Source organism: Tachyglossus aculeatus, chromosome 1, assembly GCF_015852505.1.
Source record: "Tachyglossus aculeatus isolate mTacAcu1 chromosome 1, mTacAcu1.pri, whole genome shotgun sequence".
NCBI classification, from domain to species: domain Eukaryota; kingdom Metazoa; phylum Chordata; class Mammalia; order Monotremata; family Tachyglossidae; genus Tachyglossus; species Tachyglossus aculeatus.
Window position 1 is genome coordinate 1,063,894 of NC_052066.1, and position 17,807 is coordinate 1,081,700.

The 17,807-nt window shown below is 58.0% G+C and overlaps 1 protein-coding gene across 1 annotated transcript in view; it reads right to left on the reverse strand.

Annotated features, from left to right (window-relative positions):
• The window catches only part of MYLK (myosin light chain kinase), a 129,977-nt gene extending 123,619 nt beyond the window's left edge, over window positions 1-6,358 (reverse strand). Inside the window, exon 1 of the mRNA XM_038751481.1 lies at window positions 6,198-6,358. Coding sequence (XP_038607409.1) covers window positions 6,198-6,350 — 153 coding nt within the window. The 5' untranslated portion in view covers window positions 6,351-6,358. The remainder of the gene's footprint in view (window positions 1-6,197) is intronic.
• Between the last annotated feature and the right edge of the window lie 11,449 nt (window positions 6,359-17,807).

Below are 17,807 nucleotides of genomic sequence, written 5' to 3' on the forward strand. Positions count from 1 at the left end.
TTGATTGATTCTATTTCTTTTATTTTGTTAATATGTTTTGTTTTGTTGCCTGTCTCCCCCTTCTAGACTGAGCCCGCTGTTGGGTAGGAACCATCTCTATATGTTGCCGACTTGGACTTCCCAAGTGCTTAATCCAGTGCTCTGCACGCAGTAAGCGCTCAATAAATACGATTGAGTGAATGAATGAATTACTCTATTTATTTATTTTACTTGTACATATTTATTCTATTTATTTTATTTTGTTAATATGTTTTGTTTTGTTGCCTGTCTCCCCCTTCTAGGCTGTGAGCCCGCTGTTGGGTAAGAACCATCTCTATATGTTGCTGACTTGGACTTCCCAAGCGCTTAGTACAGTGCTCTGCACACAGTAAGCGCTCAATAAATACGATTGAATGAATGAATAATTTATTTACTTAAACTAATGTCTGAACTGTAAGCTCACTGTGGACAAGGAATGTGTTTATTGTTATATTGTAATAATGATAATAATAATAATTATGGCATTTATTAAGCGCTTACTATGTGCAAAGTACTGTTCTAAGCGCTGGGGGGATACAATGGGATCAAGTTGTCCCACGTGGGGCTCACAGTCTTAATCCTCATTTTCCAGATGAGGTAACTGAGGCTTAGAGAAGTGAAGTGACTTGCTCAAAGTCACACAGCTGACAATTGGTGGAGCAGGGATTTGAACCCATGACCTCTGACTCCAAAGCCCGGGCTCTTTCCACTGAGCCACGCTGCTTCCCAAGCACTTAGTACAGTGCTCTGCACACAGTAAGTGCTCAATAAATATGACTGACTGACTGACGTTGACCCCATTGCCCCCACAGCCAGAACCCGGCGATTTCAGCCCTATCAACCCCACAGCCAGACCCTGAGGACCCCGGCCCCAGAGGTCCCCATAGCCAGGATCCATGGGCACCGGTCCCATCGTCCCCACAGCTGGAACCCAGAGACCTTGGCCCCATCACCCCCACAGCCGGAATCAGGAACACCAGCCCCATCACCCAACGATGATGTGTTAATGTACAAGCAGCTGAATTCCTGGTAATTTGTGCTGTGGAGACTGTCCCGCCTCGCCGTGCCTCTGGAGACTCAGGCCCCGGTGAAGGATTGCTGCCCACCCTGGGAGCCACGGGGCTGCACATAGTACAGTGCTCGGCACATATTAAGCACTCAAAAAATATGACTGAATGAATGAAGACTTGTCTGCTCGCCCCCCAACCCAACCCCACCCACCTCCGCCCCGGGAAGGGGGTGATTGGCTGAGGACTCCTTGGAACCCACAGATGCGGGAAGCATGTAGGGCTGGGTTGGGGGGTGGAAGTGCGTGCCGGGATGTGTGGATGAATGCAGGCAGGAGAGGGAGCTGGGGGGCTGGGCGGGGGAAGGGGACTCGTCCCATCCGCGAGACACACTGAAAGCAGATTTCGCCTTAATGGCTTGAGCATGAAAAATCCTTCTGGCCAGCATCTGGCAATGAGGGGACATGGTGGAGTTGGGAAGAGGGGGCAGAGAAGACAGGGTGGGGACATGGGAGGTGAGGGGACCCAGCATGGTTCAGTGACTTACCCAGAGTCACCCAACTAGCCAGGGTCAGCGCCGGGACTAGAACCCAGGCCTCCAGCATCCCCATCCTGTGCTCTTCCCACTAGGCCACACGGACCCCTATCTTGTATTTCCGACAGCCTGATAGGGGCTGCCCTCTCCAGCCAAGCCTGTGCCCACTTCCCAGTCAATCAATGGTATTCACTGAGTATTCACTGTGGGCAGAGCACTGTATGATGTAGTGGATAGAGCATGGGTCTGGGATTCATAAGGTCATGGGTTCTAATCCCCACTCTACCACTTGCCTGCTGTGTGACCTTGGACAACTCATTTCACTTCTCTGTGCCTCAGTTACCTTACCTGTAAAAAATGGGGATTAAGAATGCAAGCCCAGTGTGGGATAGGGACCCAACCTGATTAATTTAGATCTACCCCAGCTTTCAGGAAAGTGCTTGGCACATAGTAAGCGCTTAACAAGTACTATCATTATTATTATTATTATTCTCAGCTGAACCCCAACCCACCCCACTCCCCCACGCCCAGCCCACTGTGCCCTCCCTGCTCCTCTTCTTCCCAAACTGGGCACTGGGAAGACAGGTCCAGGCCATGGAACAGCCCACAGGAGAATCCAAGCCAGTCAGACAGACCTCCAGATGGCAATTATGTGCCAAGCACTGAACTAAGCACTGTGGTAGGTACAGGAGAATCAGGTTGGATGGAATCTCTGTCCCACAGTCCAAGGATGAGGGAGAACAGGTATTTAATCCCACTTTAACAGATGAGGGAACTGTGTACGAGGGCACACAACAAAGTGGTAGAGCTGGATTAGAAAATAAACAAAAATAAATTATGGTATTTGTTAAGTGCTTACAATGTGTTAAGCATTGTTCTGAACACTGGGGTAGCTACAATGTGATCAGGTTGGACACAGTCCCTGTCCAACATGGGATTCACAGTCTCAATCCCCATTTTACAGATGAGGTAACTGAGACACAGAGAAGTGAAGTGACTTGCCCAAGCTGGGACTAGAACTCACGACTTCTAACTCCCAAGCCTGTGCTCTTGCCACTAGGCCATGCTCTTCCTTGGACTCCCAGGCCTGAGCTCATTCCACTAAGCCATACTGCTCCTGAGAGGGGAGGGAGGGAGGAGTGGGTAACAACAGAAATGATCCATCTCAATCTACATCTCAGTTGGCTCCCCACTTCCCATCCCCCCCAATCCTTCATCTCATCTCTGCTCTTTCCTCCTTCCCCACCCTCCACCTCCTCTCCCTTAATAATAATAATACTAATAATTTAAAAAGTGATTGTGGTATTTGTTAATAACTGTGGTATTTGTTAAGCCCTTACTTGTGTCAAGTACTATTCTAAGCGCTGGGGTAGATCCAAGGTTATCAGGTCCCATCTGCTCACCTCTTCACCCCTTCTCCTCGTCCACCCCTGCCTCCTCACTCCCCTTTCCCACTCCCTTTCCCCACCACCTCAGCCCATCTCCCACCTCCTCACCCCAACACGCCTTTCCCCTCCCCTCCCCCCTCCCCCACCTCTTCACCCCCTTCCCACCCCGCATCCTCCTCCCTGCCTCTTCCGCCCTCCCCGTCCCCCACCTCCTCTTCACCGACTCCAGCCCCCTGCCCTGTGTACAAGGGTTCAAGACTGTGGCCAGTCTGGGTGGCCCAGGGCCCACCGAATGACCACAGGTGGGCATCCAGCCTGCATCCTCAATGCCAACCAGGTAATCAGCTCCCCATTTACCCTGCTGCCAGGGGGAGCCCAGCCCCCCGAAATCTCCCCACAGAACCAGGCCCTGCCCCATTTCTGGGAGCCTTCTTCTCCAACCCTACCCTCACCCTGGGTTAGGAGCTGGTGAAGCAAGCACTGTTGTGGCAGTGAGGGAGTACTGTCGGGAACTGGGGCAGGGGAGAGGGAGCACTTTCTGCCCTGCCTGCTGGGGCTGTCGAGGAGCCAGTCCTGTGGCTACAGGGGAGGGGCGGGATGGGAAACGGTCGGGGGCCTAGGGAACGACTCAGAGACAGACATCGGACCAGAGAGCTGGAGAGAGACAGAGAGATAGGCAAATCCAGAGATCGAGAAGCCCAAGCGGAGCCAGAGAGACGCACGTGCGTGAGTCTATACAGCTGGATCCCATCCCCCGCCCCCCTGGCTGCGGCGACTCCCTCCCTGCTCACCCCCGGCCTGGCCGAGGGACCCTGGATGAAGCCGGGTAAGCCCGGCACGGGAGGCGGGGCGGAGGGCAGGCCGGACCGGGATCGCTGGACCCAGCCCAAGGGTCAGTCAGGTCGCCAGGTCACGGTACACCCCCATGGGGCCAGGGACATTCCGGATAACCGGGATAATAATAATAATAATAAATATTATTATGGTATTTGTTAAGCGCTTATGTGCCAAGCACTGTTCTAAGCACTGGGATTGATACAAGGTAATCAGATTGTCCCACGTGGGGCTCACAGTCTTAATCCCCGTTGACAGATGAGGGAACTGAAGCACAGAGAAGTTAAGTGTCTTGTCCAAGGTCCCACAGCGGATAAGTGGCAGAACCAGGATTAGAACCCACGCCCTCTGACTCCCAAGCCCGACCTCTTGCCACTAAACCACGCTACTTCTCCGTTACTGCAAACCTCATCCCCAGAAAGCGGGGGAGAGGGGGGGCAGGCGCGGTGGGGGTCGGGGGCGGTGCCAGGCTCGGACCCAGCTCCAATTGGCCGGATTTGTCCGGCCCTCGAGGCCGCAGGTGGAGCCAGCTGGATGCCCGCTATTCCGGGGGACTGGGGCCTTGCGGACAATGCTCCCGCTCCGGGCAGGGGGCGGGAAGGGGCCGGAGGAGCTGGGGGAGGGGCCGGACAGACGGACAGACAGCCGGGCGGCCGGAGAGGGCCAGGAAGCCGCCGCCCAGCGGGAAGGGGACAGGGACTGCCGGGCTCGATGGGGCTGGGTCTCCGGCCAGACGCCTGCAGCCGAAGACCCTCTCCCACACTAGCCCCCAGGCCTTCCTTGGGCTTCTTCACATCTTGGGGATTTGGGAGGAAGAGGAGGCAACAGAGAGCCTCAGTCCTGGCCAAAGCCAGGATTGGAATCCAGGCAGCCGAAGATTCCGTCCCAGTCACCCCATTGACGCTGGGGCCGCTGCCAAAGGCCACGGACGGTCCAGGGGACCACGGACCGGACCAGAGAGGGCCCACCTCGTGCCAGGGGGAAGGGCAGGCCAAGCTTGCCCATGGGAGCCTCGGGGGCCGGGGGGGTTCCATTTGATCCCCGCTACATCTTTCCCAGGCGCTCCCCCAACCCACCTAACTCTCCTCCCCTTCAAAGCCGTATAGAAGAGGCATCTCCTCCAAGAGGCCTTACCTGACTAAGCCCTCCTTTCCTCTTCTCCCACCCTCTTCTACGTCGCCCTGATTCGCTCCCTTTATTCATCACCCCCGCTCCATACCACTTATATCCATATTTGTCATTTATTTATTTATATGAATGTCTGTGTCCCCCTCTAGACTGTAAGCTCGTTGTGGGCAGGGAATGTGTCTAGAGAAGCAGCGTGGCTCAATGGAAAGAGCCTGGGCTTGGGAGTCAGAGGTCATGGGTTAGAATACCGGCCCTGCCACTTGTCAACTGGGTGACCTAGGGCAAGTCACAACTTCTCTGGGCCTCAGTTACCTCATCTGTAAAATGGGGATTAAGACTGTGACCCCCATGTGGGACAATCTAATCACTTTGTATCCCCCCCAGCGCTTAGAACAGTGCTTTGCACATGTAAGCGCTTAACAAATACCATTGTTATTATTATTATTATTATCATCATCACAGTGTACACTCCCAGGTGCTCAGTACACTGCTCTGCACACATTAAGCACTCAATAAATATGATTGACTGACGACGTCCCGCGCCCTTGGTTGCTCTCCCCAACTCGGATACCCCCTGCCCCCCCCCGGACAAGCCCCCCCCATGACCTGCCCCCACAACTAGGATACCCCCGTTCACTTTCGGACACCCCGCCCTGCTCGGACATCTGACTGCCCTCTGAAACCCCGCCCGCTGAGCCCCAGGTGGCTGACCGCCAGGCCCAGGCGGGGCGGCGCCAAGCTTCTGTCTGGAGGTGCCTCCGGGAAGGCCGCCAGGATTGACACTGACTGGGACGGGAAGTGGAGGATCTGGAGGGGCACGCTTCTCGGTTGGACTGCTTCCTCTGCCCACCGACCCCTGCCCATCCCCCGGCCATCCCCCTGCCCAGCGTCTCTGCATCTGTCCATCCCCCCGCCCTCCTTGTGCCCAACCACGCCCTGCCTGCCGCCCACGCCCTCTGCCCGTCCCTCCACCTCTCTGTGCCCACCCTTGCCCTGCCTGCTGTCCCCGCCCCTCTATTCCCGCATCCGCCGTCCACTGCCCATACCCTCTGCCCATACTCTGCCCAATTTCCCGCCTCCCCTGCCCACCCACCCATGCCCCCTCCTTCTTTACGTTTCACCCGTCTGCCCCTCGCTCTCCCACCCCCAGACCCCCAACCCATCCACGCCTTCTGTCCACCCACCGCTTGCTCTCTGCCGTTCTTGCCCATCTTCTGCCCACCATCGCCAGCCCCCTCCCACACGACCACATCCCACCCTCCGAACGCCGTCCGCCGTGCTGCTCACCTTGCCTTCAAAGCGGGCGGTGCCCCCCTCGGGCAGGCAGAGGTTCCTGGGGGGCAGGGTGAAGGTGGGGGCTTCCCCTGGCGGGGCGGAGGGCTCCGGGGTCAGGAGGCCTTTGGAGACACACGTGGCAGCGACCAGTCTTACGTCGGCCATGGTCACCGCGGGGCTCCTGGGGGCGGGGTTGGATTAAAGAGGTGACATCAGGGAGGGCCCCCCGGGGTCTCCATCACCAGCCTCCCACCTCCCGTCCCCCCGGCCTCCCGAGGTCTCAACCCGGACCAAGGTGCAGGGAGGGGCGGAGTCCTCACCGAACAGATAATAATAATAATTATGATATTTGTTAAGCTCTTACTATGTGCCAGGCACTGTACTGAGCTCTGGGGTGGATATATTGCCGACTTATACTTCCCAAGCGCTTAGTACAGTGCTCTCAACGCAGTAAGCGCTCAATAGATACGATTGAATGAATAAAAGCAAATCGGGTTGGACACACTCCCTGTCTCACGTGGGGCTCACACTTTCCATCCCCATTTTACAGGTGAGGGAACTAAGGCCCAGATAAGTGAAGGGGCTTGCCCAAGGTCACACAGCAGTCAAGCGGCGGTGCCGGGATTAGAACTCATGACCTTGTGGCTCCCAGCCCCATGTTCTATCCACTAAGCCATACAGATGGGGTATCCGGGCCCAGAGAGGGGTGAGGGTTAGTCTAAGGTCACACAGCAAGCAGGACTAGGCAGAGCTGGGGGCGAACGCAGGGCTTGTGCCCTGTCTGCTGGACCACACGCACGCCCACCCACCCGCCGCTGCCCCAGGCCCAGCCCCAGCCCCAGCCGAACCGGCTGTTCGCCTCGGGGGCCGCCTGCCTAAGCTACCCAGATTCACCTGAACTGTAGAACCCGCGGCCTCGTCCTCCTCCTTCTTCTCCTCCCCCTCCTTCCCTTCCTCTCGGTGGCCACGGCGGGGGCAAGGGCCCCAGTTTACCAACCCAGCCCCACCCCACCGCAGGGCTGGAAGCTCTGTTAGGGCAAGGATGGCGTCTACCAACTCTGTTATACTGCGCTTTTCCAAGCGTGCAGTTATAGTGCTCTTCACAAATACGTGATTGATGGACGGGGATTGAACCAGAACGCGAGGGACCGTCCCCCTCCCCGGCACCGCCAAGCGGACCCTGCAGAACCGGAGCCCAAGGTCCCGCCCCCGTCCCGATCTCCGCCGGCCTCCGCCCAGGAATTCGATTTCCCCGATAACTGAACAAAGAGAGGACTATGTGTCCATCAGGGCTGGCCGTGCCAGGCCTGGGGGGGGGGGGGGGGGGGCAGGGGTGCGGTGGTGGAGGGGCTGGGGGGCAACTCATTTTATTGTCTGACTCCCCCACGGGGCTGGCAGCTCCTTGAGGGCAGGGATGGTATCTACCAACTCTAGTGGGCTCTCCCCAGCGTTCAGCACATTGCTCTGCATACAGTAGCATGTCAGTGAGGGCAAGGTTCATGCCCAGTAACTCTTATTGTCCTCTCCCCAGCGCTCAGCACAGTCCTCTGCACATAGTAGACTGTCAGCTCTTAGTGGGCAAGGTTCGTGCCCAGAACTCTATTGTTCTCTCCGCGGCGCCCAGCACAGTGTTCTGCACACAGTAGATTTTCAGCTCTTTGAAAGCAGGAATCATGTCTGCCAACTCAGGCTCTCCAAAGTGCTCAGCACAGTACTTTGCACACCGCAGACTGAGAATAGAACACAGACCTGGGAGTCAGAAAGTCATGCGTTCTTATTCCCGCTCTGCAATTTGTCTGCTGTGTGACCTTGGGCAAGTCACTTCACTTCTCTGGGCCTCAATTCCCTCATCTGTTAAATGGGGATTAAGACTATGAGCCTCTCGTGGGACAGAGACTGTGTCCACCCCGATTTGCTTGTGTCCACCCCAGCGTTTTGAACAGTGCCTGGCACATAGTAAACTCTCAACGAATACCATTTTTGATGGTTTTTGTTAAGCGCTTACTATGTGCCAAGCAATCATTATTATTAATAAGCAATTTGAGGGCAGGGCCGGTATCTACCAACTCTATTCTCCTCTCCCAAGTGCTCAGTACAGTGTTCTGTACTGACTGATTGTCAAGAGGGGTGTGAGAGGGTTTGGGGGTGGGGGCGTGCCCCACAGAGCGGGTGACTACACACACAAAATCACCTGGACCTCCCTGCTGAAACCTCTGCCCTCTACTGCTGAAGCAACACCTGCTACTGCGCGGCCTTTTAACCCCCGCGGGACCCCCGCCCCGCCCCGCCCCGCCCCCTTCTCACTAACCCGAATAACGCGTGGCAAGAGAGAAGGGAGGCGAAGTCCCGACGCCGATGATCCAAACCTCCGTTATAATAATAATAATAATGGTATTTGTTAAGCGCTTACTATGTGCGAAGCACTGTTCTAAGCTCTGGGGAATACAAGGTGTTCAGGTTGTCCCACGTGGGGCTCACAATCTTAATCCTCATTTTACAGATGAGGAAACCGAGGCCCAGAGAAGTTAAGTGACTTGCCCAAAGTCACACAGCTGACGAGGGGCGGAGCCGGGATTAGAACCCATGACCTCTGACTCCCAAGCCTGTGCTCTTTCCACTGGGCCACGCTGCTTCTCTGCGTTATCCGGGGCACCCGGTGACAGGCCAAATTCGCGGGGCGGGGGGCGGCCAGGACGCAGCTCGGACCCAGCAGGGCAGAAGGAGGAGGGAGGAGAGGAGGAAGAAGAAGAGGATGAAGAGGAGGAGGAGGATTTAGGAAGAGCTGTGCCTGCGGGGCCCAGCCTCCGGGGAGGGAAAGCTGTGTCGGGAAGGGACGGGAGGGAAGGCGGGCTGAACAGGGGCGGTTTTGCGTGGCTTCATCTCCCGCAAACCACCCGGCGCCGCGGTCCGGCCGTCAGACTCCGCGGGGACTGGCCTCCCGCTCGCCCCCCGGCCTCGCAGGGCTCCCGGCTGCGGGTTCGAGTCTCCCCGCGCCGGGCTGAAGCAGCATTTCCCCGCTCCCGGGGGCGGGGCGGGGTCCGTTAGCCCTGACCTGAGATCGATCTCTGCTCTCCTCTCTTCTCTCCCTGCTCTTTCTCCTCTCTCCGCGCCAGGACTCTTCGGCAGAGCGCGGGGAGGGCGGAGGGTGTGGCCCCGGGGCCCTCCGCAGGCCGGGCGCGGGGAAAGGGGAGCCCACCCGCACTAGACCGCCCCCGCCCCCAGCACTGCCTCTCCCCCCGGGGCCGCTCCCACCTCCGCTCGGGCCGGCTGCCCCGGCGCCCCGGTCCGTCCGTCCGTCCGTATCCGAGCGCAGGGCGCCGGCTGAAGGGGAGGGGTCACGGGAGGGGCCGGGCTGGGGAAGAAGAAGGGGAGGAGGTAGGCGGGGGCTGGGGGCATGGGGTTGGGGCTGGAGCCATGCCAAGGGGTTGGGGCTGGGACCAGGGATGAGCTGGGGGCAGGGGCTGTGCTGCGCTGTACTGAGCTGTGCTGTGCTAGGGGGTGGGCCTGTGCTGGGGCAGTGCCCTGCTGGGGACCGGGCCATGGGTGCTAGGGTCTGGGGCTTGGCTGGACACGGGGCTGTGCTGTGCTAGGGGCTGGCGCTGTGGCTGGGCCGAGTGATGGGGCTGGAGGCTTGTGTGCAGGGACTGGGGCTGGGGGCTCTACTGAATATGCTAGGGCCTGGAGCTGGGGCCCATTCTCCTGCCCATCTCTGATAGGGCAGCTCGGCCGTTGGCCCTGCCTGCTTGGTGTCTGCTGGCTGCATCTGTGGCTGTGCCCAGCCCCTGCCAAGACCTCCTGTCAGGCTGCCCACCTGCTCTCTCCTCAAGTCCGCGGGGCCGGCCATCGCCACCCCATCTACCAGAGCAACCACTTGGCCCAGCTGGGCCCGGCGGGGTGAGGGAGAGGGGTGGGGCAGTTCTCTCAGGTGTAGCAGCGGGCAGGCCCCGGGGGAAGGGGCACGGCCGGGGCTCATCAGTCGGTTTGGAGACCTCACAGAGGCAGTGCCAGGGCCCTGGTTTGGGCAACGGGCTGTGTGTCCCCAGGCAAGGCAACACCCCTCTCTCAACTTCCGTGTGCCAGTCTGTACAACGGGGAGGCCGACGGGCTGGGAACTGCTGGCTCGGCCCCGGCCCCCAACTGGGACTGGGTGCCCTCCCTGGCTTCTCCTCAGAGCCCAGCGCTCAGCCCCCAGCTCCTTGTTTACTTCCTCAACCAAGACCCAACCCTCTCCCCACTGCCCCTAGCTGTCCAAACCCCTGCGTCTGCTCAGCCCCCCCCCAACCCCCCAGTGATCGCCTTCTTGCCAAATCCAACGGCTCCTATGCCATCCTAATCCTCCTCGACCTCTCAGCCACCTTTGACACTGTGGACCATCCCTTTTTCCTGAACACGTTATCCAACCTTGGCTTCACTGACTCTGTCCTCTCATCTCTTATTCATTCATATTCTCTTTCGGGGCTCCTCCTCTGCCTCTCATCCCCTAACTGTGGGGATTCCTCAAGGTTCAGTTCTGGGCCCCCTTTTATTCTCCATCTACACCCATTCCCTTGGAGAACTCATTCACTCCCATGGCTTCAACTATCACCTGTATGTGTGTGATACCCATATCTACATCTCCAGCCCTGATCTCTCTCCCTCTCTGCAGTCTCACATCTCCTGCCTTCAAGACACCTCTACTTGGATGTCGTCCCATCACCTCACACTTAACTTCTTATCTTCCCACCCGAATCCTGTCCTCCCCCTGACTCTCCCATCGATATAGATGGTACCACAATCCTTCCTGTCTCACAAGCCCATAATCTTGGTGTTATCCTTGACTCCTCTCTGTCATTCCACCCACATATTCAATCCATCCTCAAATCTTGTCGGTCCCACCTTCACAACATTCCTAATGTCCACCCATTCCTCTCCATTCAAACTGCTACCACGTTAATACAGTAATCTAGGTGGGATGGGATGAGTGATTGTATCAGCCTCCTTGCTGATCTCCCAGCCTCCTGTCTCTTCCCAATCCAGTCCATACTTCACTCTACTGCCCACTCTCTCCCCCTCTCTCCAGGCTCGCATCTCCTCCTGCCTTCAGGACATCTCCATCTGGATGTCTGCCCGCCGCCTAAAACTCAACATGTCCAAGACTGAACTCCTTGTTTTCCCTCCCAAACCCTGCCCTCTCCCTGATTTTCCCATCTCTGTTGATGGCACTACCATCCTTCCCATCTCACAAGCCCGCAACCTTGGTGTCATCCTCGACTCCACTCTCTCGCTTACCCCTCACATCCAAGCTGTCACCAAAACCTGCCGGTCTCAGCTCCGCAACATTGCCAAGATCTGCCCTTTCCTCTCCATCCACACCGCTACCCTTCTCGTTCAAGCTCTCATCCTATCCCCTCTGGATTACTGCATCAGCCTTCTCTCTGATCTCCCATCCTCGTGTCTCTCCCCACTTCAATCCATACTTCATGATGCTGCCCGGATCGTCTTTGTCCAGAAACGCTCTGGGCATGTTACTCCCCTCCTCAAAAATCTCCAGTGGCTACGAATCAATCTGCGCATCAGGCAGAAACTCCTCACCCTCGGCTTCAAGGCTCTCCATCACCTCGCCCCCTCCTACCTCACCTCCCTTCTCTCCTTCTACAGCCCACCCCGCACCCTTCGCTCCTCTGCCGCTAATCTCCTCACTGTACCTCGTTCTCACCTGTCCCGCCGTCGACCCCCGGCCCACGTCATCCCCCGGGCCTGGAATGCCCTCCCTCTGCCCATCCGCCAAGCTAGCTCTCTTTCCTCCCTTCAAGGCCCTACTGAGAGCTCACCTACTCCAGGAGGCCTTCCCAGACTGAGCCCCTTCCTTCCTCTCCGCCTCATCCCCCTCTCCATCCCCCCATCTTCCTTCCTTCCCTTCCCCACTGCACCTGTATATATGTATATATGCTTGTACATATTTGTTACTCTATTTATTTATTTATTTTACTTGTACATATCTATTCTATTTATTTTATTTTGTTAGTATGTTTGGTTTTGTTCTCTGTCTCCCCCTTTTAGACTGCGAGCCCACTGTTGGGTAGGGACTGTCTCTATATGTTGCCAACTTGTACTTCCCAAGCGCTTAGTACAGTGCTCTGCACACAGTAAGCGCTCAATAAATACGATTGATTGATTGATTGATTGACAGCGCCACCTGATCAGCTTGTCCAAGCCGGACCTCCCTTCTTTCATGACATAGGAAAAGCACCTCCTCCATGAAGACTTCCGAGATTGCCTGGATCAGGCCTCGCGGGCCGTCCACCCCCACGGATATCCTCGTTCCTCCAGGATGACTCCTCTGTAATCACGGGGTCCCATCATTGCTCACTATGTCCTTCCTACCTCTCCCACCCCTCTAGTCTGTAACCTTGTGAGAAGGGAGCGTGTCTGTTATACTGTACTCTCCCAAGCGCTTAATATAGTGCTCTGCATACAGTAAGTGCTCAGTAAATACGATTGACTGACTGGTTGGCAGACCCTCGAGGGCCGAGACCCTGTTTCCTCCCAGAGAGAGAGAGAGAGAGAGAGAGAGTGTGTCTTGTCTCCCTATCAGGTTGACAGCCCTTCAAGGGCATGGATCTTGTTACCTCCTCCCTCTGTCCTTCCCCAGTGCCCAGCACTGTCTTGGGGATTAAGACTGAGCCCCATGTGGGACAACATGATTACCTTGTATCTCCCCCAGCGCTTAGGACAGTACTTGGCACATAGTAAGTGCTTAACAATACCACCACCACCACCATCATCATCTGTCTGTTTGCCCGTTCTCCCCGTCAGACCGGCAGCTCGTCGAGGGCAGGGCCCGGGCCTCCAGGGGCCCGTGCAGGCTTAGGCAGGGACGCTTGCGGGGCGCGGCTGGGCAGGCGGAGGGGTTCGTCCTCCCGCTGGGCGCCACATGGCAGCTGGAGTCGGGCCGGGCCTGGGAGGGGAAGGGGCGGGCAGCTGCAGCTCTCCCCTCCCCACCCCCCCACCCCCACAGCCGCCCCCGCCTCGTGCCCTGACGTGGTCCTGGGCTGTCTGTGCCCCAGATCGTGCGGTTCCGCCTCTGGAGCCGCTATTTATAGCAGGGCTGGAAGGGGCCCATAAAGCCGAAGGAAGGAATCTCTCAGCCCCTGGTCCCGCCCCCCATCCCCGCCCCACTTGGTTCCACTGAGCGCCGCTCCGCCTCGTCCCGCCCCGCAGACCGGCTTCCACCGCCCCGCCTGAGCACGTGGCTGCGCGGGGGGCGCGGAGCGCGGGGGACCGGGGGCTGGGAGGGCTGGTGGCGGGGAGCCGGGGGCCCGGGACGCGACGGGACTGTACCCGCAGGAGCGAGGCCGGTCCCTACGGTGAGGAAGAGTAAGGAGCAGGTGCAGGGCCTCGCTCCCCGCCGGCCCAAGTGTGGCTGGGAGGGAACCAGTGAGCCCTGGCCTTAAGAATTATAATAATAATGTTGGTATTTGTTAAGCCCTTACTATGTGCCAAGCACTGTTCTAAGCGCTAGCGTAGATTCAAGGTCATCAGGTTGTCCCACCTGAGGCTCACAGTCTTAAACAGTGCTTGGCACATAGTAAACGCTTAACAAATACCTTAATTATTATTATTAATTCCCATTTTCCAGATGAAGTAACTGAGGCACCGAGAAGTGAAGTGGCTTGCCCAAGGTCCCACAGCAGATAAGTGGCAGAGCCGGGATTAGAACCCACGTCCTCTGAGTCCCAAGCCCGGGGGATTTCCACTGAGCCACTTTGCTTCTAAGAGTCACCGTGCCCGCGGCTGCTTCTCCCGCGCTTTTCCCGGATCTCTCCCGGCCCAGGCCCAGCTCCGGCTCCGGTGCCTCATTCATTCATTCATTCAATCGTATTTATTGAGCGCTTACTGTGTGCAGAGCACTGTACTATGCGCTTGGGAAGTACAAGTTGGCAACACATAGAGACAGTCCCTACCCAACAACGGGCTCACTCTAGAAGGGGCCTCGGAGGGGGCGCGCACCTGGGGACGCTGCCCCGCAGGTGGCTGACCCGCAGGCCCTTCTCCGAATGGCCTTCCAGAGGATCCAAGCCGGGTCTTCCCGGACCTCCAGCCTACAAATCAATTCCGTCACCTCCCACCTCCCCGCAACTGAGGTTGGCCCAAAAGGCCGCGATTGATCTTTGACGGCGGTGGGGCCGTGGGGCGGAGAGGATGGAGCGGGGGGTGGTGGGGAGGGATGGAGTGGGGTCACTAGCGACTTCTCAGAAAACTCTCCTTCGCCTCCCCGGCCGGAGAGTTTGCAGTCGTGGGGCCGGGGTCCATTGTCCGTGCATGAGGAGGCGGGCGGCCCGGTCAGAGGGCACCAACCAAAGGACCGAACCAAGTCCCGGTCTTTCTGGGCCTCCGGACCCTCGTCCTCCCTCCCCCCGCCGCGGTCACTCACCGGCGTCCCCCGCGCTCCTGCAAGATCCTGGAGGCTACTGGAAGCTCCTGGAGGCTACTGGAAGCTCCTGGAGGCTCCTGTAGGCTGCCGACCCCCCGGGCCCCCTGCTCGGCTCCGGATCCAGCTCCGGCCCCGGGCCCGGCCCCAGCCCCAGCTGAGGGTGGGGATCGCACCGGTCCGGAGACCGGAGGAGGGAAAAGGACGAGGCCGCCGACCCGAGGGAGAGGGGGAAAGGGAGGGGTTAGCTGAAGGCGGGGGCGTGGAGGGAGGGGAACCGTTTGACACTGCAGTAGGAAGGATTGTGGTTAGAGCTGGAATGGTGGGGGGAGATAGCGAGGACTGAACGGACCCAGGGTCGGCCCCGCCCATCGCCCCCCCCCCCCCCCCCCCACTGTCCGCCCCCGCTCCCAGCTACAGCAAGGCCGCGGCCGCACCGAATCGCTTAGCGGTTTCACCTGCGGCCGCCCGTGGAGACCCGGGGGTGGGGGTGGGGGTTGAGGGGAATCTCACGCGGCCTAAGACAAAAGGGGTGGCGAGAGGCCGCTAGGCCGCGAGCGGGGTGAGTGGAGGTCAGATTATTATAATGAAAACTCTTTCACAGCGCTTTTCCCCTCCGCTGATCTCACTTGGTCCGGGGAACTGGGGTCTTTGTCCCTTTTTTGTTTTGTTTTTAACCGAGGTGGGAATTGGGGCTCAGAAGAGTCCGGCGACTTGCCCGAAGTCACCCAGCGATCCGAGGAGGAATCGAGGCTCGAACCAGGGTCTCCTGAGGCCCTCTCCATGCGCGTTCCACCGGGTCCCGCTGCCTCCCTCGGGGTCTAACAGGAGGACCCCACCTCTACCCTCCCCTCCCCCTCGGCCGGCGGCCCGCGAGGATGACCCCGGGACAGACAGCGTCCCCGGCAGGATCGCGCAGAAGTCCAGGCCTTAGCGGCCAGCACGCTCCCGGGGCGGGCAGGACTCCTGGCTTCACCCGGACGCAAGAGAAGCAGCGCGGCTCAGTGGCAAGAGCCCGGGATTGGGAGTCAGAGGACGTGGGTTCTAAACCCGGCCCCGCCCCTTGTCTGCTGTGAGACTTTGGGCAAATCACTTCACTTCTCTGTGCCAGTTACCTAATCTGTGAAATGGGGATTAAGTCTGTGAGCCTCACGTGGGACAACCTGATTATTACATATTTATTACTCTATTTATTTATTTATTTATTTATTTTACTTGTACATTTCTATCCTATTTATTTTATTTTGTTGGTATGTTTGGTTCTGTTCTCTGTCTCCCCCTTTTAGACTGTGAGCCCACTGTTGGGTAGGGACTGTCTCTATGTGTTGCCAATTTGTACTTCCCAAGCGCTTAGTACAGTTCTCTGCACATAGTAAGCGCTCAATAAATACGATTGATTGATTGATTGATTGATTACCCTGTAATAATAATACTAATAATGATGCTATTTGTTTAAGCGCTTATTATGTGCCAAGCACGGTTCTAAGCACTGGAGTAGATACCAGATCATCAGGTTGTCCCAGGTGGGGCTCACCATCTCAATCCACATTCTACAGATGAGGTAACTGAGGCACAGAGAAGTTAAGTGACTTGCCTGCCCCAGAGCTTAAAACAATGCTTAGCACATAGTAAACGCTTAGCAAATACCGTTATTATGTGGGTCAGGACTGGGGTAGCTGGGACGCCCAGAGAGAGCTGTCCGAATTAAGCGGCCAATGAGGAGGGGCTCCTCATCCTCCCAGGCTACCTCCACCAGGAAGACTTCCAGAGTTCTCCCTCCCCTTCACATCCCCGGCCTGGCTGCATCCGTCGGTCCGGGCGGCCCATGAAGGGGGTCTGTCTGGGGGCCCCATCCTCCCTCCCTGCCTCTCCCAGGGACCAGGCCAGATCCCTAGGAAGCAGCGTGGCTTAGTGGAAAGAGCACGGGCTTGGGAGTCAGAGGTCGTGAGTTCTAATCCCGACTCCGCTACTTGTCTGCTGTGTGACCTTGGGCAAGTCACTTAACTTCTCTGTGCCTCAGCTCCCTCATCTGTAATACGGGGAATAAGACTGTGAGCCCCACGTGGAACAACCTGATTTCCTTGTATATCCACCCTAGCGTTTAGAAAAGTGCTTGGCACATAGTAAGCGCTTAACAAATACCATCATCATTATTATTATCCCGGACCTGCGGGGCGGGAGGCCGGAGACAGGCTCAGACTTCCGCGTCTGCTACCAGACGGCTGTGGGGCGGCGCGGAGGGGAATCTACTACCGAGGCTGCGAATCCGGTTCGTCCCACGGGGGGCAAAGGAAGGCGGGAGAGGAGGGGACGCCCACCCCCTAGCCCGCGGGAGGGCTCATGATTGTGGGGAGTCAATCTGGGAGGGCTTCCTGCAGGAGGAAGGCTCTGGGTGGCGTTCGAAGGACGGGGAATCGGAACCCTCCCCGGCTCCATCTGCGCCCCCGATGCCGGCCCTTGGCGGGGAGCCGGGCTGCCTTCGGGGGACTGCGGCGGTCTCCCAGAGCGCCGGCCCCCGCGGAGAGTCAGGACGGGGTGGGGCGGGAGGTGGGGTGGGGGGTGGGCCAGGGCGAGGCTGCCCCCGGCTCCCCGTCCTCCCCCCCCCACCCCGCTCACACAATGGTCCCCGCCCCCGGCCCCCCACCCGCGGCCGGGATGCCCGAAGCATTCACCGGACAGTCCATCGCCTCCGGATGAAGAGCGTCGCCACGGCAACGTTTCGGAGAGGAGGAGTGTGTGTGTATGTGTGGTGTGTGTGTATGTCGGGGGGACGACTCTGCCCGAGGGTAGGGGGCGGGGGGCCAAGGCCCCCTTAGTTCCCTTCCTCATCCTGGTAGGGACTGTCCTTATATGTTGCCAATTTGTACTTCCCAAGCGCTTAGTACAGTGCTCTGCACATAGTAAGCGCTCAATAAATACGATTGATGATGATGATGATGATCCTGATCCTGATCCACCCCAAAGCGCCCCCCGCACCGCCCGGCCTCCCCTTGCTTCATAATAATAATTATAATGACCGTATTTGTTAAGCGCTTACTATGTGCCAAGCACTGTTCTAAGCGCTGGGGTAGATATAAGGTAAGCAGGTTGTCCCACGTGGGGCTCACAGTCTTAATCCCCATTTTCCAGATGAGGTAACTGAGGCCCAGAGAAGTGAAGTGGCTTCCCCAAAGTCACACGGCTGACAAGTGACGGAGTCGGGATTGGAACCC